At 37.0% G+C, this 26,812-nt stretch overlaps 1 protein-coding gene across 3 annotated transcripts in view; it reads right to left on the bottom strand.

The window, feature by feature from the left end:
* The window catches only part of SLC26A7 (solute carrier family 26 member 7), a 68,134-nt gene that overhangs the window by 28,038 nt on the left and 13,284 nt on the right, over nt 1–26,812 (bottom strand). For all 3 annotated transcript variants that reach the window (XM_064391308.1, XM_064391317.1, XM_064391299.1), the window contains exons 3-9: nt 26,034–26,144; nt 22,208–22,380; nt 14,562–14,726; nt 6,918–7,070; nt 5,470–5,552; nt 4,631–4,778; nt 2,489–2,602 (exon numbers count right to left, since the gene is read on the bottom strand). In XM_064391308.1, the coding sequence (XP_064247378.1) occupies nt 2,489–2,602; nt 4,631–4,778; nt 5,470–5,552; nt 6,918–7,070; nt 14,562–14,726; nt 22,208–22,380; nt 26,034–26,144 (947 nt within the window). The remainder of the gene's footprint in view (nt 1–2,488; nt 2,603–4,630; nt 4,779–5,469; nt 5,553–6,917; nt 7,071–14,561; nt 14,727–22,207; nt 22,381–26,033; nt 26,145–26,812) is intronic.

Genomic DNA, 26,812 nt, shown 5'->3' with positions numbered 1-26,812 from the left:
CAGAAGGTTTTTGACGATAAGTAGACAGATGCTCACTTTATTTTTATATTGATAATATGTTTCTTTACTAAAATAATTAGGTTTCATTTTAAGAGACAAGTTGTTAAAAACAAAACCAGACAAGTTGTTAAAACACTGGAAAATTAAAGTCATGGTGTACTTAAAAATACCATCAAGAAGGATAGACAGAGTGTTTACATAAAAAGGGACAGAAAATCTGCTAGTAAAGTCACAAGGAACTTTTCCCTCTTTCTGCCTTCATAAAGAGCAAGAAAAAAAGTGTTGATTCTATTTGAAGAATCATCCGTGATAGAGTTCCTCACTTCTCTTTTCTCCCAGGAAAATGTATCACTGAGGAACAAATGACAAAACTGCAATCCAGGTATTTGAGAAAAAAGGGCTGCTCTGTGCCCCTGAAAGGCTCTTTGCATTTCTTCCATGTGCTATGCCAAACGGACTTCTCTCAAAGTTAAGGAAAGGCTTCTTTTTGCCTATATAACCTGACCAATATTTGTAAGTGATGATTTTGTCATCTCCTCATTCTGTCTGGACAGCCACAAAGGAGAGCATTAAGCTGATGTGTTACTTTCTAAGAAGGCAGGGGAGAGATTGTTATGCCTAACAAAATACTCTCATAGTGCTAGCTAATAGCCACACTCTTAACTTTTAGACACAGGCACTACTACACTGTGAAACCAATGGATAAACCAAGCAGATTTTTATTTTGTGTTTGCTGTCTTGAAATCAAATTACAGTAGTTTCTTTTTCCATTTCATGTATTGGAGAACCTTTTACCTGGGTCTTTCCCTACATGTACCAGAGCCAATATGCTCAAGTTCCCCATATGCCTCAAGGTTATAGGTCTGCAGGTTACCTCAAATCTTCCATGGAAAAGCCAGTACAGTATGATACGGTACAACTGTAAATTGTACAATCAGTACATTAACCAATTACAGAAGAGAATATCTGTGAGGATGACAGCTCATTGTCTGATATAAAATTCAACTAAAATACACAAAATAATAGCCAAGGGGTAGCTAAAATATTTGCATATAAATACTTTTCAAGATTATTATTTGATTATTCATTATGATTAAGTGAGTTCAGAGTACTCTGTAGGCTAATTAGCAATTATTTAACATGTAGATTATTGGAGTAAAGTCCTGTATAATTCCTTAATATTGTGGCATCTGCATGAGAAATAATTGCAAGGCGTGGTTGAGGAGTAACTACCTATGGATTGTGTTTAGTCTTGTACGTCATGAACTTTTTCCTTGCAGCTAATGTCCTTTATACAAGACAAGGCAAGAGAAATGCCTATAAAATGAAATTAAAATCATTGAATCATAGAACTGTTAAAAGAGACCTTTAAGGTCATCAAGTTCAACCATCAACCCAGCACCACCACCATGTTCCTCATTAAACATGTCCTCAAGTGCCGTATTTGCACAATGTTTGAAAACTTCCCAGGGTGGTGATTCTGACCTTACTCTGGGCAGTCTATTTCAGTGCTTTACAACCCTTTCTGCGAGAAAAAAAAATAAATTCCTGATATCTCATCTAAACCTTCCCTAGATCAGCCTGTTGGTGTTTCCTATTTTCCTGTCACTTGTTACCTGGCAGAATAGCAAAGAACTCCAAAGGACATAGGTTGATCTGAAGGGCCCCTGAGTTTCAGAGGAAGAGGCAATTCTGTGGGGGTGCCCCAGGTGGTTTGTCACTTCTCTTGTTCACAAGCACAGTTTGGACAGATGACAGGCTGGCAGGGTCACAGTTATCATTCTCAGCCATTACAGCCCCCTCTTTCCTGAGCTACTGTAATAACAGCTTGTGGGTTTAGATTCCTCAGTAGGAAATAGCAACAAACATCCTCAAAAATCTAAATGTCATCTCTGTGGGCTTAGTGTACACTGAGGGATAGGACAAGCACACCATGTCGCAAGGTAGAAGCTGGGAGATTACTTGTGTTTTTTTAACAAACAGCTCTAAAGGTTACTTTCATTTTATTTTGGAAATCAGACAGAAGATAAATTAAATCAGATAAATGAAATGTGATTTTCTTTTCCCTTCAACTTTGGTTTAGATTGTACCATTAAATCCATTAAGCACCATTAGAGGGCACTTTTGTTACAATGCTGACAAATTCACATAAACTGAAAGGGTTTTTATGTAGTTTCCTGCAGCCTGAAAACACAACTCCTAACTTCATTGCTGCCACGGACCTTACAGTTCATATTGAATGAAACAGGTAAAAATAAATTGATCCATTATCTTTCCTAGGAATACATCACTGATCAGATGCAATTTCATGCAGCTTGTTAAAAATGACAGAGCAGCGGCATTGCCGGGACAGAGGAAGAGGGAGGCTAGGGAAATACAATGAATAAATCAGTACAAATTGCAGTGAACAGTATCACAGGTCTAATTCTCCAACGCACTTCACTCTAAGCCTGTGGTTTTTACAGCCTGGGTTTTTAAAACACCTTACCTGTGTTTTGGCACCCGTGCTGTATAAAAGTGCCGTCCGTCCCATCGCTGCCGCACTTGGTATGCAAAAGAAAAATGAAGGAATCACGTTGCTGAGGCCATGAGCCAAAAATTCCTGCAAAGTTGTTAAATAGAAGATGTTTTTTCCTATTGTGCTGTCATTTCAATGCCTCTTGCCAACAAAGGAGTCCCCTATGTAAATATCAGCAATGATAATGGATGGACATATTTTTAAGGAAAAAAATCCCACAGGTACATGACAAAGGGTTTCCCAACAGAACAGATCTTCTCCCATCTCAGAACTAATTTGAATGAGAGAGCTGTTGAACCAGATTCATGAAAAGCAGGAGGGACATTTTCTTCCCAGAATAAATGCTACGGCTAAGTTTTGAAGATTAAGTTCAACCAAAATATTTACATATTGATCCATGTCTGCTTTTTACCGGCCAGAACCCCAAGTACTGGTCCAGATCATTTCTGGTGTATGGCTCACTGGAAAAAGACAGCCACTGATCTCTCTTCCTTTAGAGCATGTTTTAGTGAAACTGAAATGCAGTAGCTATACTATATGGCTGTAGCATGCTGTCCTTCATCATAAATGTATTTGGTGTTTGTTCACAGTCAAAATGCAGGCATGTCTGAACAAAGGATTTGTAGAAGATAAAGTGGAGAAGCCACCTTGTATGTGCAGCCTAAGAAGAGCAGTTTTCTAAGGAAGTGTTCCACCATGGCCACCCAGCATCACAGACTTTAAGGAGCAAGTTGGTCTGCTGAGGAAAATGTTTAGGAAAATGTTTCTGTATCCAGACAGGAAAACACCAGGTCATGAGTTTTTGTTCACAGCACAGAACAGCACCCCCTTAAAGCTCACCCAGCAGCCTCATGCACCCACAAGCCCCTGCCCAGCACTATGCCTGGCCCTGAAGGCAGTGCAGCCACACCACCTCACTGCCCTCCTCTCATGGAGGTTTTGCTGTTTTGCTCCATTATTTGATGCAGGTGTACACAGAGTTTCCAAGACTTCAGTAATGAACCTGTGTAAGCTGCAAGACTTCTAAAGGTGCAGAAAGACACACAGGTTGCCATGGAGTGCCTTGAAACAAAGCAGTGTGTCACCTTGGAGTCTGACCTGCACTAAGCTCAAAGCATTCTCCCTCTGCTCCATAGAAACATGGCTCTGAAGCATCAATTCGTGGCCCAATGTGTTTAAACTGAGAAATATTTTAGCGACCTGAACAGACAAGAGTGTTCTCACTGTGTTTTCCAATGGCATACGAGTTGTAAAGGACAGGACCTGATGTAGCAAGACCAACCTGAGTAGAAAGGGTGTTCAAATAGACCTCCAGCTGCAAAAAAACTGTTGTTCATTCAACCCTGTGTCATTTATCCCAAACCACTTAGCATAAAGGTGGAGGCAACATTTTCACACAGTACTAGTGCCAGTTATCTGAAATTGAGCCTTTCTTCCCACAGTGCTTGAATTAGCATCTCCATGGATTTCCAGCAGGCTTGGAGTTACCCACCCACCATGACAAGCACTGTAGTAGTGTAGAGATGGCCCACTTTTATTTAAGCATGTCCTCTGCAAAATGGAACTTGGAACAAAAAGCTTCTGTGGCTGTAAATCTGGCAGCACTCTCTGAACTCACCCTCTCTGAATTTCTTAGATACAAATAAACCTTTAATTCAGGTTAGACTTGTACTTTGCATAAATATAAATAATTCTTATTATAACATCAGGTAAGTCCTGGGGCTATAAGTACCTGGTTTTGGTTTAGAATTGCTTTGTTTCACTAATGGTGGCTGATTTAACATTGTAAATTGTCTATAAGAGCTCAACTGCCAGAAGAGAAGCTGTCTCATCTTAGAGCAGTGAAAAATGCATTAATACCCAAATGCTGCACTGAATGTAGCATTACAAGATTATCCTGAAGGACAAGCTTCCCCAAAAAGGAGCAGTTCAGCCAATGAGGGCATTCTACAGAGATAATTTAAACAAAATTTGGGTGTTACTGTAAACACTAGAAGGTGTCAGGATGCTATATGGAACATAACTTTTCCTACTGGGCATTCATCTATAATACTTTCCCCAAATGGTGAAGTGATTTCAAGGCTCAGTGACACTAAGGAGAAAGAGCTTTACCTGGTTGTCATCCACAGTGTATTTAAACTTTTTAGCAGAGCCCTGAGCAAGAGCTAACGAGGCTACATAACCAACCAGTGCCACTCCAAAAGCTTCAGTGACTACTTCAGGGAGAACACTCATGGGTGGTGCTTTTGGTGATGGCAACCTATAAAAATACAGACAGTAATTTTTGCAAAACCTGATACATATCTATATGTATCTATATACAAGTATGGATGCTGTCTCTATGTACCTGCAATTTATGTGAATACCACAGAAACAATCGCTGCAGGAACAGCTAATTTTGTATTACATGTAAGGTGACATTTTTCAATATTTTAGATTAATAAGAGCTCAGTCTGCTGGAAACAGCAAAAGAGAATTTGTAGAAGATGAAAAAGCTTCAGATGGAGTATTCAATTTGAAAACTTCCATTTGAGAAATTATAAAGAGATGTTGATAAATTAACTCCATGACTGACAAATAAAATTAGCAATCATTCACTGGTTTGTAATGTTCAGTAGAAAAGACTACTGTATATTTTCTCCTTTTTTAAAGTAATTGGCTTTCTTGTAAAGTTAAATTTAAATATTTAATTTTTTTTTTATTCCTGTTGGTTACTGACAGTACAGACATTTATTCCATCTAATGGAGATTCCAATGAAACTACTGTGATGATATCTATACACATATAACTTGTTAACATGGGATTGAATTGTGAGAGAGTGTTTGAGGAGACAGGAAAAAACAAAATAGATCTTTATCATTTCTTATTTCAGAATCTACTTTGATCTTTTCAGAGACAGTTCTCAGAAATAAAAGTATTTAAAAACCATAAGCTAATGAACCCACATTACCCTTTAGGAATATTTCCCACAACTTCTATCCCGTAGACATATTCCATGTCAGCAGAGTAGCAAGCAATGGATGTAGCAATTATCTATTGATTCAAACAGAAAAAGATGTTACATTTCTGTTGCTTCTGACATGGTCCCTATTATTGCCATACCTAAGCACATGGCACTGTTTATACATTTATCATTAGATCAATCCAGTAAAACAGGTAAGTATTATTATGATTTTTTTTTTTTTTTTTTTTTTTGCAAATGTGCAAGAGAATCAAAAGAAACTAAGATTTGGACACAATAATGATGTGAGACTATAGTGCAGTTTGTACATTGTGTGTTACTGAAGGATATTTGTATGGCTCTCTGTAAAGCCTCAGGAACCTTGGCAATCTGTGTCCAAAGTCCCTCTGTTCAGCACCTGCCCCAGAGCACTGCCATTCATCTAAGCAGCTTAAAGTAGTTCATTATTTAGGTGTTCCTGAGCAATCTGATTCAGCTGATGTTCTCAGCACATCTAATCCAGACTGGCAGTGTTGACTTCAGCACAGAACACAGCAGAAGATGTGTCTGCCTCTTGTTTTCATGTTCTAGCAGGTACAAATCTTGCAGTGGGAGTATAAAGTTTGACTCTGAGGAGGTTCAAACTAATTTCCTGTATTTCAAATGAGATTAATCCCAATGGAGTCTGTTATCCTTAGTTTGCTGGTAGGTTTTATCCAATATTTTAGAAAAGGTAACACTGAGACCAGGACCACACTACTTCCTTTCCCAGCATTTTGCCCTTTGTAATTTTTTTTTTTTTCCAGCAACAGAAGAGTAATTGCAGTAATGCACTCTGAAAACCAACTGTCCTTCATACCTTGTATTTTCTTTTAGAAGTTTAGAGAAAAACAGAAACTTTCTAAAGGTGATCTCGTGCTGATCGTGCTGATCATTTGACTACAGCTTAATTCTTAAAGCAGGAGTTTATAATGAAATTGCTAATCTTAATTTAGTCTATACCATGTTAAAAGAAAACATGTTAGTAAAATGACAGAAAGCAATAGCATAGCTATTTAACTTTGTGGTAGATAAATCACAAGTAACATCTAAGGCACGACTACCCAGCACAAGACTTGCTTGCAGATACAGTATGCCAGTTACTTTTTATTTTCTATTTGAAACTTCTTACACTTTAACATTCTAGGCTTTATGTTCTTGTGATTATGTAAAAAGTAGTCAACATAAGAAAAATATTATACAAATTGTGAGCTTATGTAATGTACTTCTTATTTATTAAGCCAAACTGTTTCCTGACTTTACATTTAACTTACAGCCATGAAAATCTGTAAAATGAAAGTCTGTATAGTAAGTGGCAGGTGTGGGTGTGGGTAACTATAGACAGCACAGTAAACTAAAGCAGATTGATCCACTGAAAGCTTTGTAAGAAAAAGCCTGATATATAATTTTGTACTTACCAAAAGTAGATCGATGGGAAGGACAACTTTAATGTTTCTGTGAAATTTCTCATTCAGTTCTTTAACAAGGACAAGTACCACAATGCTCAGCAAGGAGAGAAGTAATGCCTCCAACTGAACTGATCTTATATTCTCAAACACGTAGGCATAAATCTACAGTGAACAGCAAATAACAATCACAGATCAAAAAATATATTCTGGATCACATACCATCAACTTCAGACAAAAAATGAGTGAGAGCAGAATCAGTACTGCAGGAGCTGAGTCACTGGACATGTTTACAAGGAAGAAAATCATCAGTTTACCACTTAAGGACTTTTGAAAGCTAAAAACAAAAATACAGTGAATATTTGTATATATTAATTTACAAATTTCTATTGGTAGAAGCAAGCTATAAAATTCCAATAAATATTATATGTTTCCTTTTCTTTTTCAGTCTCATTAAGTTCAGTGAAATAAATGAGTATCACATAAAAATGTTGAGAAAAGTTTCTTGCACAAAGGTTTATTTGTAGTGGCCATAGTACATAACATCTATTAATGCTAGTAGTAAAAGTTATTTCTGAGAAAAAAAAAATTAAAAGACAGAAAAGAGGAGAAAAGAGAAGGAGAGGGTAAAAAGAAAAGGGAAAGAAAAATTCAGTAGTGCCTGGATGGGCAGAGATGCAACAAGAATCTTCAAGATGAGCATCCTCTTCAGGGCATCCTCTGCAATCTGTGGGTCATTTTTCCAGAGTAACGTTTTCCCAGAGTAATTTCAGCAGGGCATCCTCAGCCCCCCTTTGGTTGTTCTTGCCCCTTACGCAGTGCTCCATGGAGCATGCTTTGGTCTGGTCCAGGTGCTGCACACACTATGTGTGCCAAGCTTGCACACATATGGTACTGGTTATTTAAATGACTGAAGTTGTCTGCTCAGCCCTGTTTGCTCGTTTTCTACTCACTGCAGAGTTGAGAGGGAAAGAGGACACCAGGCCAGAGCTATGGAGCTCAGCATTTAATATGTGCTGCAATAAGCTGTAAAACAGGTTAGAAAAATGTAGTTGGATCTGTGATGAGCAAAAGAAATATGGTGCTGAATTATAAGGAACGTGCAGAATAGAATTACAGAACAGGAATAGAATGACCAATGGTCATGAGAAACAGAGGTCTTTGATGATGGATACCATGTTGTAAGTAACAGACTCAGAAGAATGGAGCTGCCTTTGCACCAGCACAGATGACACAGTGAACTGTAATTTTTGCTCTATGCTGAATTTGTAGGTTCAGGAAATAACGCATAAATCATTATGGTAGTACATTAACAGAAAGTAATGAAAAAAAATTGCAAGTTTGCCGAAACAGAAGGGATGAAGAAAGTTAGAGAGACCATCTATAACTTATAATAATGAAATTATGAGATCTCATCACAACTTATTTTTGGGCCTCATGAAGAAAAGCAATATTGCTTGAAAGAACAGCAAGTCATAAAAATGGATACAATGCACATGATTACTAAAGCTGTAAGGGAAAAAACAAAATAAGCTCAGTCTCTTGAGTTCTGCATTTAAATTCTGAGAACTATTGTGCATACTGAAATATAAACCATGGAGAGAACAGAAGTTAAGATTAGGATGTAGATTTAGACATCATCACAAATAACTTTTTTTTTAACCCCAACATAAAGGATAATAAAATAAAGCAAGTGAAGCTTGAAATAATAATAACAATAATAAAAAGTAGGTGTTTTCTCTGGCAGTGACTAAGAAGACCAATAAAATAAATCAAAAGTGACACTTTAGTTTTATCAAAATAAAGATTAATCATATTCTGCTCCAGAGAACTTATTCTCAAATACATGTATAATGCTAACAAGTTTTGACAGTTTGCAGGTTAAAATCATAAATTTATATTGGACATGGAAAAGTACTAGAAAAATTATTTTAAGAACCCTGTTTTAGCAGAAAGGTAGTCAATATGATGATAGAATTTATTTCTACTGTTCTGATTCTGTCACTCATTAAAGAAGTGATGCTCATATTGAAGAATGAGTGAATTAAAATCACTTCCTGATTTTCTCTCTCTGAGGATATTTTTTATAATCTAGAAAGGGAAAAAAACCCAACCTAAATATGGTTTCAGAAAAGTAACTTTCCTCATAAAAAGCCAATGTAGCCCTTGGAGTTTTGATTAAGGATGCAAAGCATAACCCAGCACAAACATTTCTCAGAAACCAGGAAAATACTTTAAAGTCAAGTTGTTAAGTAATATGATCTAGATATGTCTTAAATCTGAAGAATAGCAATTAAACCACAGTTTTTAGCCACATATTGCCCCACTGTAACCAGAAAATATGTGGATTGTATCTTGAGTGGCTTGGGACTGAATCTATACCCATAATTTTCCAGGAATGCATTTTCAAGAGGGCAGAGAGAGGACTTGTCTCAGTGCCCAAACAGAAGCTGTGATTAATTAAGACAAAAGGATACAATCTGGAAAACTGTGCCCACCAAACTCACCAAAGGCTGAGCTAGGTTTAAGGTGAAGTGGCAAGAAAAGGGAAGAAATGGGTTGATTCCTACTTGGTGAAGCCAGAGAGATGGGATTTGTTTTGAAATGAATGCTGGCTATTAAAGTGCCAGCATTAGTTATCTTTGCTCATGGCATCAAATCTATTTTTGCTAGACAAGTGAGACAAAATGCTGAGTGAAGAAATAAAATTTGAGTGAAGAAATAAAATTTGAGTGAAGAAATATACATAAGCTTCAAGAGTTTTTGTATTTCAAATTGGGTAAAAAAGACATTTCCATTTAATTTTAAAAATACATGGCCAGATCTTATAAACCATTGCCATAGGTTTTTCAGACTTTGCACAAAAATCTTTATATGAACTGCCTAGTACATCCTTTGGTGTTTCTTTGAATCATACCCTTCTGTATGCAGTCTATGTCAGCCAATCAATGAAAAATAATGGAACTGCCAATGCTTTGTAGCTCACTTGAATTCAGTAGTCCAAACAGCCCTTTCCCCAAAGTGTCTGTAGCACACCAAAACAATTGTGGCAGTAATACAGTAGTATTAAATTAATTACTGCATTAGACTAAGGAGCTTCCACTGACTAGTTGTTAATGGGTAACCATTTTCTGAAAGCCTAAAACCACTCAATTCATGGTCTGACCAGTGAGACCCTTTCACAAGAGCATGTGGCTCTTAACAGGAATGTAATTTACACACACAACAGACATCTCTAAACTGTATATTTTACATTGTATTCTGACCAGTTACTGCACTTATCCAAGATGAAACTATAAATCCTAAATCTGAGTACATAAAGCTCAAGCTTGCAACAGCATTGGCATCTGATTCAAAAGAAGTGTTTACAAATGTTTCAATCAAAAATGTAATTATAAGTTCAGCATTTCACATATTTAGATTATGCACATACAGAAAAAATTTGGAAATTATGCATCAGAATTTAGCTTGATATTGCAGTGTACAAAGCAATCTTTGTCATTCTATAATTTAAAATAGTTTTTTAATCTTTTTCATTCTATAATTTAAAATATTTTAAAAATCAGCAATAATATATTAATTAAGCTGCTTGCCTCTTGTGTGTTTAGTTTCATTGCTAGTTTTGTGTAAATATTCTTAATAGAACCTATGTAACAATATTATTAGTAATCAGTGGACTTTTTTGTAATCAACACAAATTTGGACCTAAGTGAGACAAAAAATATTTGAGCTTTGCACATATATACAGACACTGAATGTTCCTTTTCTCATGAGAAACCATCAGTTTTGAGGTGGTATTGAACATTGTAATGGTTTATATTCTAGAAAGGGTGTGTATCTGGATATATTAATGAAATGCTCTGAGTTGTTTTTTTTAATGTCTGCATGCAACCTCAAAAGATTAGCTTTAAAATGTGTACAGAGGCTGAAGCAAACAAAGGAATTAAAGGAAAACATTATTTAACACAATACATTTTAAGAGTGCACAAATTCATTTAATTTAAAAAAATATTTCATTCTGATGGTTTTTAGATATGTGACACTGGAGGGAAAACATACAGGCAAATACAGTAAACTGTAGAGGTAGCTGGGGAAGAAAAGGGTGAAAAGAAAGGAATGATACTAGAATGTGAAGGTTTAGGGATTTTTTTCCAGATTTGCAGCAAAACCACACAAGGATTTTGCAACACAACCACAAAAGACCCCGTTTTGCAAAGCAAGATTCTTACATCACAGCTCATTTTGTAGTGTAGTATTTTTCAGAAACGTGTAAAGATAAATATATCTATACACAAATAAGGGGAAAATACATCTGTTTTCAGATGCTGAGTAAAACTTGATGACACTTTTCCCTCATCAAGTTAGATCACACATGCATTATTTCCTCACTGTTTCTCTTCTTCACCTTCACTTTTCCTTTTCCATTTGCAAAATACCAGCGGATGCTGCCCTGTGCAGCTCAACTGAAATGTGACAAACTATGTACAGGGAAAACAAAATTCATTAAGTTACATAACCTATATGTAAACACAGAAATCCCACAGGCTCAGGGCCAGTGTACAAGATTTGTTCTCCATATGCAAAGTTCCTTCCTACGTATTTAACCATGATCTCACATGCTATAAAGAATTCATTTCACTGGCTTGCTGTGCTTGCAACTCTCCTATCACACTTTATTAAACATTCTTATTCTTGCTTTGCCAACCCAAAGGCTGCCTGAGGCAAAGCAATTGGTTTTGTGAGTGGGAGGTGTTTTGGAGTGGACAAAGAAAAAAAGCATAACAAAAGTACCAGTCCTTGGATTTTGAGAATTTGAAGTGAAGAACGTCTCCAGAGAAACATGCCAAAGTTGCCTTTCACTCTAGATATCTGTGCAAACTACCTTATATCTAATTAATATAATTTTCACATGAAACTAAAACCACAGAAGAAAATGATTGTTTAAGTCTAGCTCTGGTGCTTTTGACTGAGATACTGGACCTTCTTTAGGCAATTTATAAGTCTGAACAGACACCAGAAATATTTTAAAATATTTATATAGTAAAATTTCCCCTTTTTTATCATTCTTTCAAGTTGTGCAGAGTACTTTTTTTTTGGTCATTTACTTTCACACAATTTACAGAGCAATTCAGAACCTTAAAACAATCAGGAATGTTTTTCTTTGGAATATATTCAAAGGGATTTGATTTCAAAGGAGAAGAGAAGGGCAAAGAACTTGTTTCAAATGCATTAAAAATACAAGGGATAAGGGAATAGATTTCTTTCAAAGCATTTGAATGACTTCATTTATGATATCATCAGCACACCAAGGTGGAAATATTTCTTCATATCACTGCTGTTCTTTATTATTGGTCATAATCTGTATTTTGATTATGCCTTGGCTGCAGTACTTAACACCAGTCATCTCTACAAGATGACAATATTCCTATATGTAAGTATAGTCTCCATGGAAACGCCACGAAAGAGAGGCTATTCACATTTTATATTAAGAATAATTTATGAAAAGGTTTCTAAATAATGAAAAAAATATGAAGAATCATTTTTAATAGTCCAGTAAGCCAACCGATCACTCATAAAAATAGCTTTGACACTTTTAGGTATATCTATACATGCTCCTAATTTTCATTAATGAATTGGTCCTGTAAAAACCTTAACAAATGTATTATCCAAATGAAAAGCTATAAAATATATAAAGTACTATGAAAAAAAATTCTAAAAGGCAGCATCTTCTAATCAAGATTTCACATCAACAAATTTTCCAAATAATAGGAAAAAATAAAACACGTAGTAGGGCACAAAGACATAGTCAGTACTTTTAAGTAAGGTGGCCTAATTTATTGGCTGATTAGATGAAGTCTCACCATCCATGCAATGTAGATATCACCTCATCACGTAAATACAGTTTTATTATGAGCAAAATATCATTTTGACAGGCACTGTTGTAACACTGATAATGCCAAGAGGTTATGCTCACAGCACTGAAACTCAGGGCTTGCTGGAATAAGTTACCATCAAGAATATGTTTGTGGCTTTTGTACAATCAGATAATTCAGCTTTGCTCCTTAAGGTATCAGCCAAAAATGTGTACTTTCCATGGTGTGTAACCATGGCTCTGGTGGTGGTGCATCACCTCCTGGCCTTGGCCAAACCAGCCGGGTGGGGACGTGTCCCTGACCAGAGCAGGTGCTTTCCCCTGGAACAGGTGGGAAGGCGCTGTAACAGCAACATCCACTGTGGGGCTGAGGTGGGGAACAAAGGGTGATCAGTCATCCCCTGACAGCCTTGGAACATTCCCTACCTGAGCTGGAGCCCAAGTAGAACAGCACCATTGTTGCCAAAGTTTTGGAAACAATTTCCAAGTGTTTTGGAAACTGCAGTAGTTGCCAGCGTGGGTTATGGCCAGGATGGAACCAGCTGATGACTAAAGCATACCACCTTGTGACCCTGCACTCGACAGTCCTAAGTGAGGCCTTCTGAGCTCTCCTGGGCCACAGTGGGCTGTGCCAGCACCTCCGTCTCTCTGGGGCACCTCTCAGAGCTCGAGAACCCTCAAGTCTGCAATAATTGAAAGACCATCACAGCGAGGCCTTGCTGATACACACACCTGCACACAGACTCCTTGAGGTGCAGCCCCTGCCTGGTGAGAAGCACTCAGGCATTTGCCATGAGTGTTCCCCTGAAGCCAAGGGGAATTTTTGATAAGCACCTTTACTCTAACAGACAGACATGCATATATCTGTGTGCATGTGAATTTATTATGGTGTCAATGTTGTTATCATGAAACTGTAATTAAGTCACTGTCATATTTATTAAAAATTCCATTGAATCACTTCATATATGTTAAATTATTCAATGATAAATTTCTGTTAAACCCTTTTGCACACCTTATTTTTTGTGTCCATACCCTTTGCACCCTTACCCTTTTTCATCCTCAGTCTCCATGTAATCCATTCCGAATTGATACTAATGTAATTTTCCTATGAATGCTTCATCCTTGTAGTAAGTAAGAGAGTGAACCTTGCTGCTGACCTCTGTTGAAGTCACACTTTCATAAGTTCATTTTAAGCTCATACCTGCTTTTTACCAATACCCCTGATGGTGATGCTTTCAGCAGCCTAACCATCCATTTGCAACAATACTGCATGAAATCCAGCAGGCATTTTATAAAAATTACCTTAAAGCCATCCACTTGCTGGATTTATGGCAAAGAAGTATCATGTCATAAAATAATAAATAACATATCTAGAGCAATTTTTGTATAGGAGATGCACAAGTCATGGGTCATTTTCCTTTTACCACAATGATGATCAGATTTCATTCAGCAGCATATGAAGAAAATATGTTTAAATTTATATTCCTTCCGCATGCTGACCCAGAGATTACCCTCCCTGTATGAGTGTATAATGGCTTAGGATAATAAAAGGGATTATTGATACCCTAAGAAACATATTTTTAATTAATTACTGTACCCATCCCTGCTAGTTCTCTATCAGTTTTTCCAAATCTTGCCTTACAAACTGTTAAAGCAAGATGAACATTCATCTTCTGTTAATTCACACATGTGCATATCAAATTCCATACTCTTACACAGAGACAAATAGTGCATATATTAAAATTTTACCTAATGAAGTAACCCATCTCTTTCACTGAACTCACATGAAAAAATGCCAGTGGTCCTGATATATATGGCATTTTCATTCCCAGCAGATACTTCACTTGCGAAGTCACGACGTGTGTAGCTGCTCCTGTTGTCATGGCACTTATGACGGGTTCTGTTAACAAGAAAGTGGCACTGCCCAACTGCAGCATGAACATCACTACCTAAAAGGAAAAGGCAGCAGGATCAGAGCTTCTTGGTGATAGGACAATGAGTCAGAGTCCTTTTAATAAGTTATAAGATAAATGAGCTAAAGATACAAAGCAAAAGTACTTTGGAAGACAAATCTATCTGAAAACAGAATGCACTGAAATTTTGTGGTTTTACCTGCACTAGTTTACTCACTGGTTTACCAGACTCTAACACTGATTTAGCAACAAAAGAAAACTCAAAGAAACTCTAAACATTCTCTCCTGCTCAAATATGTGCGCACAATAAACACCACAAAAACATGAACTCAACACTGTGACAAGTACAGCAACTCAAAAACTGAGGCTGGTTCTTAGACTTGTTCCTGCTCCACTGCTATGCGGCCTAAATGGGCCAAGAACCAGCCATATCTTGGTCAGCTTACTGATTGCCATAATGTCACTATCAGGATTCTCAACATTAGTAATTTCAACAGATACCAAATTTATGAGGTGGTATAGAGACTCTTATGGTGAGACCTCTAATCCAGAAATATAAACTACAGCAGGATCTACAAATATTGTAGGTATTGTTGTGTTCAACTTTTTCCCCTTATCCTGGGCTTTGAACACTCTTTCCCTCCAAAGGATGACATTTGACAACTCAATTCTTTGTACAAAGTTGTTACATGACTACAGCTGCTACTGTGGTTTACATAACACTTCATGGTTTTCTGACCCACAGTAAGTCATATTGACATTATCTCCCCTCACAATGAGTTTTGCAGTGTCTTACTTCTATGGTCTTTTGTATTTGCTCTTCTTCTCGCTGAAAAGTCACATGCTCTTGGCACAGAGTTGTTTGTTACAATACTTTCGGAGAGGTTCATTTTGTGATTACCATGCTAAATATGATCATTTTGAAACATATCACAGTCCCCCTTGCTTTTTTGGGGGGGTTGTTTTGGGGTTTTTTTTCTGAAGCTAAAACTGTTATTTTCAGGTGTTATTTTTCTTTATGCCTGAACACCATTCATGTTCTCACCGTAAAACTCACCTGTATGCAGAGAGCTTTGGGCATAGTACCACAAAAATATCAAAATAAGTGGCTTTTAATTTACCACAAAGTCTCCAGTGAGCAATATCCTCTTCCATTTTAGTGATTAAATCTGAGATTTTTCTTCTACTTCCCACTAATAGCATGTAAATTGTTCTTTACTATGAGCAATTGGAACAGTGATTGCCATTCAAGATTGGACTCCAATAATGATAATTACTGTATACCCTCAGTGAGTAGTAATTTAGTTAGTCAGGCCTAAAACTGATAATTACTAATTTCAGATATTTTGTTTAGTTGTTTGTTCTAACAGTGTGTCTACTACTATATTTAAAACATTGTTCACAGTAGCAAAGTTCAATAAGAATTCAATTCTCCCTTCCCTTGGGAATTTTTGTTTGTTTTCTAAAATTGGTTTCTATTGTCTGAATGTGAAATTTCTAACTGTGTAATAGCTTCGTTTCCAGGAAATTGGATGTTTATTTAGCCATGGAATCAAAACCACAGAGACAATTCTGTGTACTACATAATATCACAGAGAAGTATTAGTTACTATTAACATTTCAGAGAAAGGTATTATTGTGAGTTACGACAAAATGATTGCTGAGCTTAGAAATTTTAGCATCACTCTCAGATCTACTTTTTGGTTTTTTACTTTTTTTTTGTTTAATCTTCAGCATTTTAAGGGGATGCTTCACAGGTACCAACTAAAAGAACACATTTCAAACACAGTTTTTATTGATTGCATGGAACCATAGGCTATGTAAAATACATGCAAACCATGGCTATGGTTTCAGTTAGACAATTTCTGTAGCCACTCAGTTAAACAAGCAACACTTGGTTCCTCTCCTTACTGAAGAAGGCAGCTCAGCACTTCCAGAAACAAAGGCAGTACTTCATGAGCATGAACATCCTACTCTTTATTTACATGGTAATTAAATAAACATGATGTGCACCCATACACCTTCCATGGAGAAGATCTAAAAATGAAGCTACCAGAACAGGAAACATCCTGGGTGGAGGCTGTAATTTTCAGCACAAACTGGTATGGGACCCTCATGTTGTCCTCGCAACATGAGCAATGGACAGAAACTGCTTGGATCATGAGGAGGAAAAAAGTTTTGAAACAAGCCTCCCAAATCTAGTTGGATGTGAGTTTTCTTGACAGATAAAATTATTACCATTTACACAGGCCCAGACTGACTCTACAATTAACCCTCCATGCTGGGCAAGGGCCATTTAAGCTTGGCTGCCACTGCATTTTGAATAAACACCATTTGAAACTTAGCTAAGCTGACAGCACTCAATTACATTACATTGCATTATGTCATAAAATCTTTCACCCAGTAAGACTGACCAAACTGTAGAAAGTTCAATATTCTTAAAGAAATGTCTAACAATTTGCTTTATTTTGGCTATTGGTTGTGATGCTCATTTTTGCAGATCTTCCAATTTATTTTCTGGTATATTTTATGATTTCTTTTTGTTCCTGATGCAGACAAACTACAGAGAAAAATGACAGTAAAGTACTGGAACAACAGCAAAAAAAAGCCCAAATATTTTTTTTCTTTTTATTATTTGTCATAACACTGAGATTTTATTAACCTGCAAAAGAAAAAAAAATCACATATTTTAGAATTGCATCTAGAATTTTTTTAATTTTTAAGAAATTAGTTCCTAGAGGATAAAAGCAGATTTCAGGGAAAGAATATGCATGGTATAAAAGTGGTTTGAAAGACACTTGGCTATTTTTCATTTGGGTGGCACTTCCAGTACATAATACCATGTAAAAAAGTTCATTAAGAAGTAACTTTCTTGAGATGAATTTTGGTTTCATCCGGTATACATTCTGGAATATAAAATCAAGACCTTTCAGAGAAAAGAAAAAGCAATAAAAGAGAAACTGAGGGAAAGAAACCTTGAGTTAATGCACAGTAAAGGAGAAAAAAATCACAGAAAAAAGGTATACAATGAAGTAATTAGACAGAAGTGGGGGAAGGTGTGATTCCCCCCAAAAATGGAAAAAATAAGTAAATTTCAAAATGGAAGAAAGACAGTACAAAGGGAACCTTTTTTGCGGCTGTCTTTATTGCTCCATAATTTTACTCTGACAAGTAGAAGAGAATTGGAATTTAGCCAGGAGAAGAAAAATGAGCAATTTATGTTCATTATTGAGAACCTTTGGTTCTTGTCCACTTTCAATACTTTCTTCCCATGACAACATGCTCAGTCTATTATTATTAATATTATTAAAATTCCATTCAACATGTATTCAATTTAACTTCATGGCCAGTAAAAATTTTTATCACTTAACAGCTCTTTGGAAATCACTAATGTCAAACTTTCTGTCCCCAGAAATTGGAAGACTGATATCGTGTTACCTGCTGCGCAGATTTAGCTTTGGAGAATGAATTTTAAACCCCTCAAGACTCCACTGTTCTGGAAGGAGTTTTCCACTCTTACAGCAGACAAAGTGGTGGGGCCCTTCCTGATCATTGGCTGCATGGGCTGGGTAGATGAGGCCAGACATGGGGACATCACTTAGAGGGAACCAGCACAGGCTGTGAGACTCTCATTTAGTACATTATACTGGTTATCTCAAAATCTAAGGTAGCAAAAGTGAAGACTCCTATGGACTCTCTGGAGACAACAGCCAGACACATTTCAGCTTGGCTGAGTTGCCAGTTTAAAACTCTCCATGGCCTGTTTCAATAAGACATCTAAGTGGTAGATGTCTGGCTTTTGGTCTTCTGAGCTGCAGCTCCTGTGCTCATTCTGGGTGTCTTGAGAGTCCCTGGTACCTTCGGATGGTGTGCAGAGTGAACTTTCCTCATTCCAGGACCTGAAAATGTCTTTTCTGTGGTCTTTCTGTACTGACACATAGTATGGTCTACCACAATTGTGGGAACCAGAACTCCCACCCAGCCTACTTGTAGTTTTCAAAATACAGACTATGAGCCTGCCATAAGGTATTTCCACTGTAAAAGAAAAATGACCTTTTTTCCTCATTATCACTGTATAATAGACTCATGGTTTTACCTCATGCAGAGCTATGTGTAACAGAATACTGCAGCATCATTTTTCCCACAGGGTAATAGAGATTTGGTCAAGAATATTGCCTTACAAAAACACCCTTCTTATTCAAATGTGTTCCTTTGTTATTAAGCAAATTGATAATAGACTGTGTAAATTTGTTCTCCTGAAAACCAGAAACATTTTTATATCCAACACTGTCTATCAGCAACAAATTACATGTTAGTTTTTAAAATACAGTAAATGAAAAACTTTCTAATAAAAATGTTACAAGACTGGAATGCAATAAGCAGCTATTTCTCCCTTACAGAAAAGTAGCCCAACTGAAGTCTATAACACCATGGTCTTAAGAGAATTAAGGTTTTTTTCCTAGGGTATTTTTTTTCCTCAGTTTGATCTGTAAGAGACTTTATTTATTCAGCAAATTTTAATATTGAATTTCAGTTTAGTATGCTGAGATTATTTTAGAGACACATATATTTATGCAAACATTCTTGCACATATATTAATAGGGAAAAAAATCCTACCCAAAAGCTCTTTTCAGGATTTTTTTTAATGTTATAAAGGCAGCATCCAATTTTAATTACAAAATTACTCCAAAGATGTCTGCTATGTTCCATCATTTTCTCTCCCCATCAATACCTCCGAGGTATTAGATATCAGGGAAGATTTCTATTAGTTTGATTTGTTTTCCATGCCCTGTTTATAGAGTAGCAGATACACAAACATAAAAAGTATTCATTATGCCTTCCATTCTGCTTTTTAAAATGAAATAATGAATGCATTATATTAAATTGTTTGGGTAATTACAGTTTTTATATAATGTTTACTTATTTTCTATTTTAATACTATTTTATCTTCATCAGAATGCCTCTTAATTTAACTAAATATCCGTTCTCTTTTATGAACACTTCCTCAAACATTAGATTTCAGAAGTAGTTTAGCACTCTGAAATTTATTACTTTGAGAAAAATTTAAGCAGCTAAGCCCCAAATTTCAGTTGTGACAATCTGTACCTATCCTTGTCTTATGATCAAAAAACTGTGCTAATTTATGTCATGTCTAGATGGCACTGAAACTCACAGAGCCTGCTCAGAGTTTATCTCACACAGAAATGCACAGTTATGTCTGCAATAAACACAAACTAGCCAACAGCAGTTCACCTCAAAAACATCTCCCCCTTCCCCCGCCTTCCCTCCATTACTCACTATTTTGTTTTCCCTTTTATTTTAACATTATTTGCTGATTGGAGTACTTAGCCAGGCTACTGGAAAAATAGCATCAAATTGCTTTTTAGGCCAAGGGTGTACAGCTCTTTACCTACTCTTTCCAAGAAGGAAACAGCTGTTTTGGCAAGGACTTTTCATCCTTTGTCTGGAGGATGCCCAAGGTAGGGATTAGTCACAGCATCTGTTGTTTTTGTGCAAATAGTGGCTGATTTATAGAACTCCATTTTGACTGTTTTTCAGAAAAATTAAAGTCTTATAGTAGATAACATAACCCAGGTCTGCTCCCTTCACAGAGCAGTACCATCCCAGATACCAACTATACAGAAAATACAACTTCTGCTTGTATTTCAGGATGTCTTCAATGAAAAGCTCTTGGCTCAAAATGCATCATACAATTCTTCTTGTCCCGGAGCATACATTAGTTTCAGGCTATTAGTTAATTTCTAATCTAATCTGATAAATAGAAGAAGGTGGATGATTTAGCTCTCCATTAAGAGCAAGATGTGCCCTGTCACCTCATCTGGGGTTTGCAGCAGCTCTTAGTTGGGAGACTGGAATCTTGATGAGAAATGGATTCCCACACTTAACAGCACCTGGGAAGATGGCAAAATTTAATCTCAGCCTTGATCAGGAATTTCATCTGCTTATTGCAGTATTAATAGCTTCAAGGTACTTCTTCAGCAAATAAGTGTTTTACTGTGGCCACCAACCATTAAACTCACATAAAGGGTGAATGGCAGCATGGTGAGAACCAGCTGTGTTAGTATGATTCTAATGCAAGTGACATTGACCTGGGAGAGGAGCCCGTGCATGTGGCACAGTTCCCTGCATGAACTCTATGAAGATGCAGACAGGATTTACCATCTTCTCATTCCAGTCAGGGTTAAACAGGACATAGAATGAGATAAATCAGCCAATGCAGTGGAAGGCATATGAAAAACCAGAACTTTTCAGGATGAAAGAGTAAGAGGTCTGGAGGACTCACAGACCTAACGGGATTCTGCAGCCACCGAGCAAAATAATTTCTGCATTGGATTTTGAAGTTACACCAAATGAATGCAGGCACCAGCTTCCCACATGAGGCATTTTGGCCTCTCTGGGGATGATGCGGGAGCTTTCCAAGCTGTGGGCACAGGACTCCTGCATGAAGAGCTCCATTCATGCTCTGCTGTGGCAAGCACCCTGCATAAGATGCAGTGCTGGGCTGCACATTGGCACAGCACGTGCACAGCCAGGCACAATCTGCATCAGCTCTGCTCTCTGTTTTGTCTGTAGGCTGTCCCTCATGCTCCCACCCCAAGTCATAATCCAATAAAAGAATCCTCGTCATAAACCAATAAAAGAATTATAAGTACACGCAGAAATAACACTGCTTCTTGATATTTCCTACTGACTAACATAAGTACACTCCCCAGTTCCTGCCAAGCACATAGGCTACTGGAGATCTCATCCTGGGCCCCTTTGCCCATCCTCTGCATGGGATAGGGAACCAAAGCACCAAGTGGAGAGATCTGGGCTTGTTTCAGGAGCCCAGACACCTAGGAGGTGTTGCAATGTCACATGCTGGCACATTACTTCTATTTTAATATTTACAAGGAAAGAGGGAAGCCTTCATTGAAGACCTAAGCAACTGGCAATGGATAAAGAAACTTGGCCCTTTTAGCCAGAATAAGAAAAAAAAAAGAAATTTAAAAGACCTCTGATAATTTAAATAAACTTTAGAGAATCATTTGAAGACATCTGTTTTACTATTCCACTTTAATGATGGGTGTGTGAACTCTAAAGAGAATTTAAAACTTTCCCTACTGTTTTTAATTATTGGATATTGTATAGTATTGCTTTTCAAGCCAAGGGCAACAGAAAGCCTCAGGAATATGTCAGTGCTTACCAGGAGCTGATTCATGTTTGTTTCTGAAGAAGGAAAAGGGACACCAACTGCAAGTGAGTATTATGGTAAAGCTGACTGAAGGTGGTTTTGCTTCATATTATAAAACACTGGGAGAATGTGTACAGATAATTACTACATCTCAACAAAGGAATACTAAATTCTTAAAGTGCGTTAATTTCATCATTTATGACCATTGAAGCAGATGTTTTCATTAGTTGTTCTCAGAGAGATATAAAAAACTATTATAAATGTCATAGCTGTAGCAAAGGCAGTACATCAGTAGCATACAGAAAATGTGATCACTACCAACCTGAATGATTCCTCCTAGAAATGAAACTGCTGCTGCAACTCCAATCCTCTGCATTTCAAATTCTGACAAACCCAAAATTCCTGAATTATTGTTTGCAGTGAAATTAGTTCTGACTGAAGGAACAAGACGCTCAACTGCATTGGCAGATATTAAGGAAGTTAAAGCAAAAGTTCCTGTAAAAAAAGCCACCAATCATTATTAATCACCAATAATTGTATATCTGTCTGTACTCATCACTCATGGTCTCTTTTTCAAAATGGCCATTATAAGTAAAAGTGCCATTTTTTACATTCCTGTCATCATAAGAATAATTTTAAGGTAGTTTTTCTATGTAATACACATTTCTTCCCATAAAATACCATTTATACAGGCAAATTAAATGTAATTTTTTTAGCACATTTGTTAAGACAGGTTTACAAAAGAGATTCAAATACAACAATTTACAATGACTTCAAGTTATCAGAAATGCTTTTAACTCACCTTGGATGTGATCAAGCAGCTATTTGTCAAGCAGCTTGAGAATCCCAAGTGTTCACCATTCAAATTTCTAGGGCAATTAATTCACACTATATATACAGTACCTAGCCCATGAAATAGTACCTAGCACTCTAATAAATGGAGGCAAACTATGAAAAAAACATTTATTTGCTGACAGAGGTAAAGCTCATTTAATGACACAAAGATAGATGCATGACAATTCAACATTAAAAGACACAAACATGCAGAGCTATTAGACCATAAGAATATCTTGCTATGTCAGAGCAATGGCCCATCTTGCCCAGTACTCAGCCTCCAGCTGTGATAGTCAGATGTGTTACCTGGGGAAAGCACACAAGTCTGGCCATTTTCTGTGGGCCATTGCCCTTATTGCCAGCATCCAGAGCTGTTGTGTTAGAGAAGTACTTCCTTAGCTGGCTTTTTTGATTTTGTTTGTGGACTAGCATTTGTGAATTTGACAAAAGTTTGTCTGAACCTGCCTCTAATTTCTCCTTCCACAGTGTCATCTGAGAGCAGGTTGCAGAACTTCAGCATCTGCTGTATTGTTTTCTTTAATCTAGACTTTAAAAGTATTTTAAAATAATTTCTCTCTGAACTTGCCTTTTTTTCTACTGCTGCAGGACCTGGTGTACACAGTCCTGCCCTCACCTTGGCCTTCACAGAGTAAAGCTCACAGCATGAATTCCTCAGGAACCCACCAGGGATACCACCACTGAAAAATGACCATGAGGTCCAGCCTTTTGCTTCATATCTTTCAACCTGCTAATAATTAATAAAAGGACTTTTCTTCTATCACAAGGACAACTTAGTTTCTTTAGTAACCTTTGGTGTGGAACCTTATCAGTAGCTGTTTGACCATTACGTTATCTCATATTCAAAGTATATCCCTTCTCCATGCACTTGTTGACATTCATACAGTAGTCTAGATGGTAGTGAGGTAGGATTTTCCTTTATGGAAGTCACATTAACTCCTCTCCAACAAGTTCTGATTATACATAGCTTTTTTGGCCCCATTGCTGGAAGCGTTTGAGGCCAGGCTGGATGGGGCTCTGAGCAACTTGACCTAGTGGAAGGTGTCCCTGACCATGGCAGAGGGGTTGGAACTAGAAGACCTTTAAGGTTCCTTCCAAACCTGGCCATTCTATGTTTGTAAGATGTTTGCATAAAATTAAATTTGAAAACATGAAATTCTGACATGAAATTCTATCTTAAATCAGAGACGTATATGTGTTGTTTACGGCAGATAAAACTGTCTCAGAGGATGGCTCAAAATCAGTTATGTTAACAAAACTCAAGAAAAGTTGTACGTGTTTATTGCTCAGGTGAGAAAACTCTTCAAGTAGATCAGCCTTTTCAAAGAAGAGGCATTTCAAGTAAAGAAAAGTTAACTGTACACGGCCATTGATGGATTTTCCATTTCATACTAACATGACTGCCTTCACTAACAAAGAACAATTTTACAGCCTGTGTACATATGGAGAGCATCACACATCTTGCAGAAAATTCTGGTAAGTGAAGAGGTTGTCTCCAATGTCCACAAGGAATTATGGAGTAGCTGAGGCAGGCAGTATGGCTCCTCTACACTCAGCTACACACCACGATGCCTTAACTGAGGCTGAGGGAACAAGTGCATGAGACCTTCCTTCTGAAAAATTCAACAATATATGTCATGCAAATTTATTAATTTAAAAAAATACATATGTGCAAGAAAACTCTTTTGTTACTTTTTTTTTTTTTTTTTGATTGAGATTAAATTTCAAAATAGAATTATGAATGGAAAGAGTTTCCACACCGAGGACCATGCAGAAATCTGCAGACATGAATCTGTGGAACTCAGCAAGGCATTCTCTGAATACTATTCCCTCCCACGGATAAAACATCAGACTTAACAGCATACCAGATGCTTACCTATCTTTCCTACATATGATGGGTTCTTGTCTTACTAATAATCATATACCAACAAATTTCTGAAAATACACTTCTAATATTTTTTGTTGTTGTTGTTTTGAAACAGCTTTTTTATATAAGCTGAAGTTTTAATCTATCTGTATTCAAGAGTAAGAATTATTTTCCAGATTCTAAATTTTCACCTTTTCTTGGAAGGCTTCCTTTTTAACACGAGTTGAACACAATCATTACAACATTACAGCATTGGGACACTAACACATATACAGATCTTTTTTGGACATCAAAAGGCTCAAATACTCTCTGTACATCTATAGAAAGCAAACTTTCAACTTTCCTTTTTCTCTAAGAAAATTTATAGCTGTTCAGAATTGCATTTTTTTTTGTAATGTACCTGAATATTTTTGATCAAAAAGGGTGCTCGAAATGTGTTGCTAACTTCTTAGTAGAACGTGCATACACTTGTGCAATCAGACTCTGCATAGTTCATTCTGAGTGCGATTACCCAGAACCATCGTTTGTCCTTTCAGGAGATTTTCTCCTCATCAAGGAAGGGATACCTCCTCCCTGCTTAAATCTTCTGGCAGCCACAAGGGCTGCTTCCCTTTACCCAGCCATGCTGTGTGCTGCTGCACCTTTCTCACCCTTCTTTCAAACTTCAGGGGCCATTGAGTGCCCACTTCTACACAGCAAAAGATTTGTGGTTCAATCTAATGAGTATTATTTCCAGCTGCCCTCTATAATCAGATTTACTTGGGCTCAGAAATAGAGCATTCATCAACCTATTAGGAGCACAAAGCCATTCAGTTCTTCAGCTGCTGAGGCTCTGCTGAGGGTAAACAAGTAACTCATAACTACCAGCAGATTAGCCAGGCAGAATCTTTCCCTATCTACCCAACTACTCTACAAGAGGGTAAGAGTCCTTATTGGGAGAATCTCTGCCTTTAATACAATAGCAGGTAATGGGCTCAGAAAGTAGTTTTTGGTTTTCTTTTCCTGAGAAATGCAGGATTTGCGTTTTAGACAGGTGAGAAGTAATTTGTGTTTTCTATGGTTTAAGAGGCAGTCAAACCTTTTTCATTTCCATTTACATAAATCTTGTTGGCAGAGCCCTGTGTTAAACTCTTAGCCTGAAGCAGATTTCTAAAGCAAAGTTAAAATACAAAAAGCTCTTACAAAATTACATTTACAAAGGAAGTGTCAGTGCAATATTAAATTATAATGGCAGGAGTAACTCCAAGATATTCTTAATGAGGCTCTTTAAAGTGCTTGAACTGACAAAAAACAGTTGTAAAGAGAAGCACAAAACATCTTATTTCTGTTTAATCATAGGTAATTTTCCTTCCATTGACCTTTAAACAAGAATAAATTTCAGTATCTGGTTCTTTATTTTTAAAAACTACTTCAGCACACAGACACTTACCTGTTGCAACGTGACGTCCCATTCCAAATATGGCATAAATAATGGCAGGGAAAAAAGATCCATATAAACCAAAAACTGGGTGGACTGAAGACAGAACAGCAAAGGCTAGCCCTGTAGAAAATTAAAGAGAATTACTTCAAAGGTACAAAGGTAAAACTGTTCTGTTTGCTTTGTTGTTTTTTATTTTTATGAGGCAATGTCTACAATTTTATTAAGAGCAGGAAAAAACTCACCTCCCTTTATTAGAACTTGGAGTGTAAGTGAACTACTGTACAATAAGGATCAGAAATAACTGTGGAAGGTTTTTGATTTCATCATCAAAATCCACATATCCTACCATGTTTCCAAGTTGTCTCCATTAATGGTTCCAAGCCTCCTTTAATAGCCAGCCCTCACAGGACGAGGCAGCAATGTTTCATCCCCACCCTCACAAATGTGGGTTTGAGACTGCCAGGCGGTCTCCAGGCAGTGGGATGGTTATTATTTACAAATATTTCAAAACCTGTAATTTTGGTTTGGTTGGAGCCCCTTCAGTCTGCGTTCTCCTAATTTCTTAAACAAAAAATATTCTATCATTTTTTAAGTGCCTGGGTCTTATAAGCCTTTACATATTAACATTTCTTTCATCATGTAAGGCTGTCAGTTCAGAAACAGATAGCATTTGACTTTCATGTTGAGATGGAGAATGAACAGAATTTGTTCAGGTTTAACTTTATAGACTTACTGAATACCTTCATTGCTTAGCTATAGAGGACAGCATCCATCCTTTTCTTAGAAAG

Source organism: Passer domesticus, chromosome 1, assembly GCF_036417665.1.
Source record: "Passer domesticus isolate bPasDom1 chromosome 1, bPasDom1.hap1, whole genome shotgun sequence".
Classification (NCBI taxonomy): Eukaryota; Metazoa; Chordata; class Aves; order Passeriformes; family Passeridae; genus Passer; species Passer domesticus.
The sequence above is the reverse complement of the archived record's forward strand: the minus strand, read 5'-3'. Positions and strand labels throughout refer to the sequence as shown.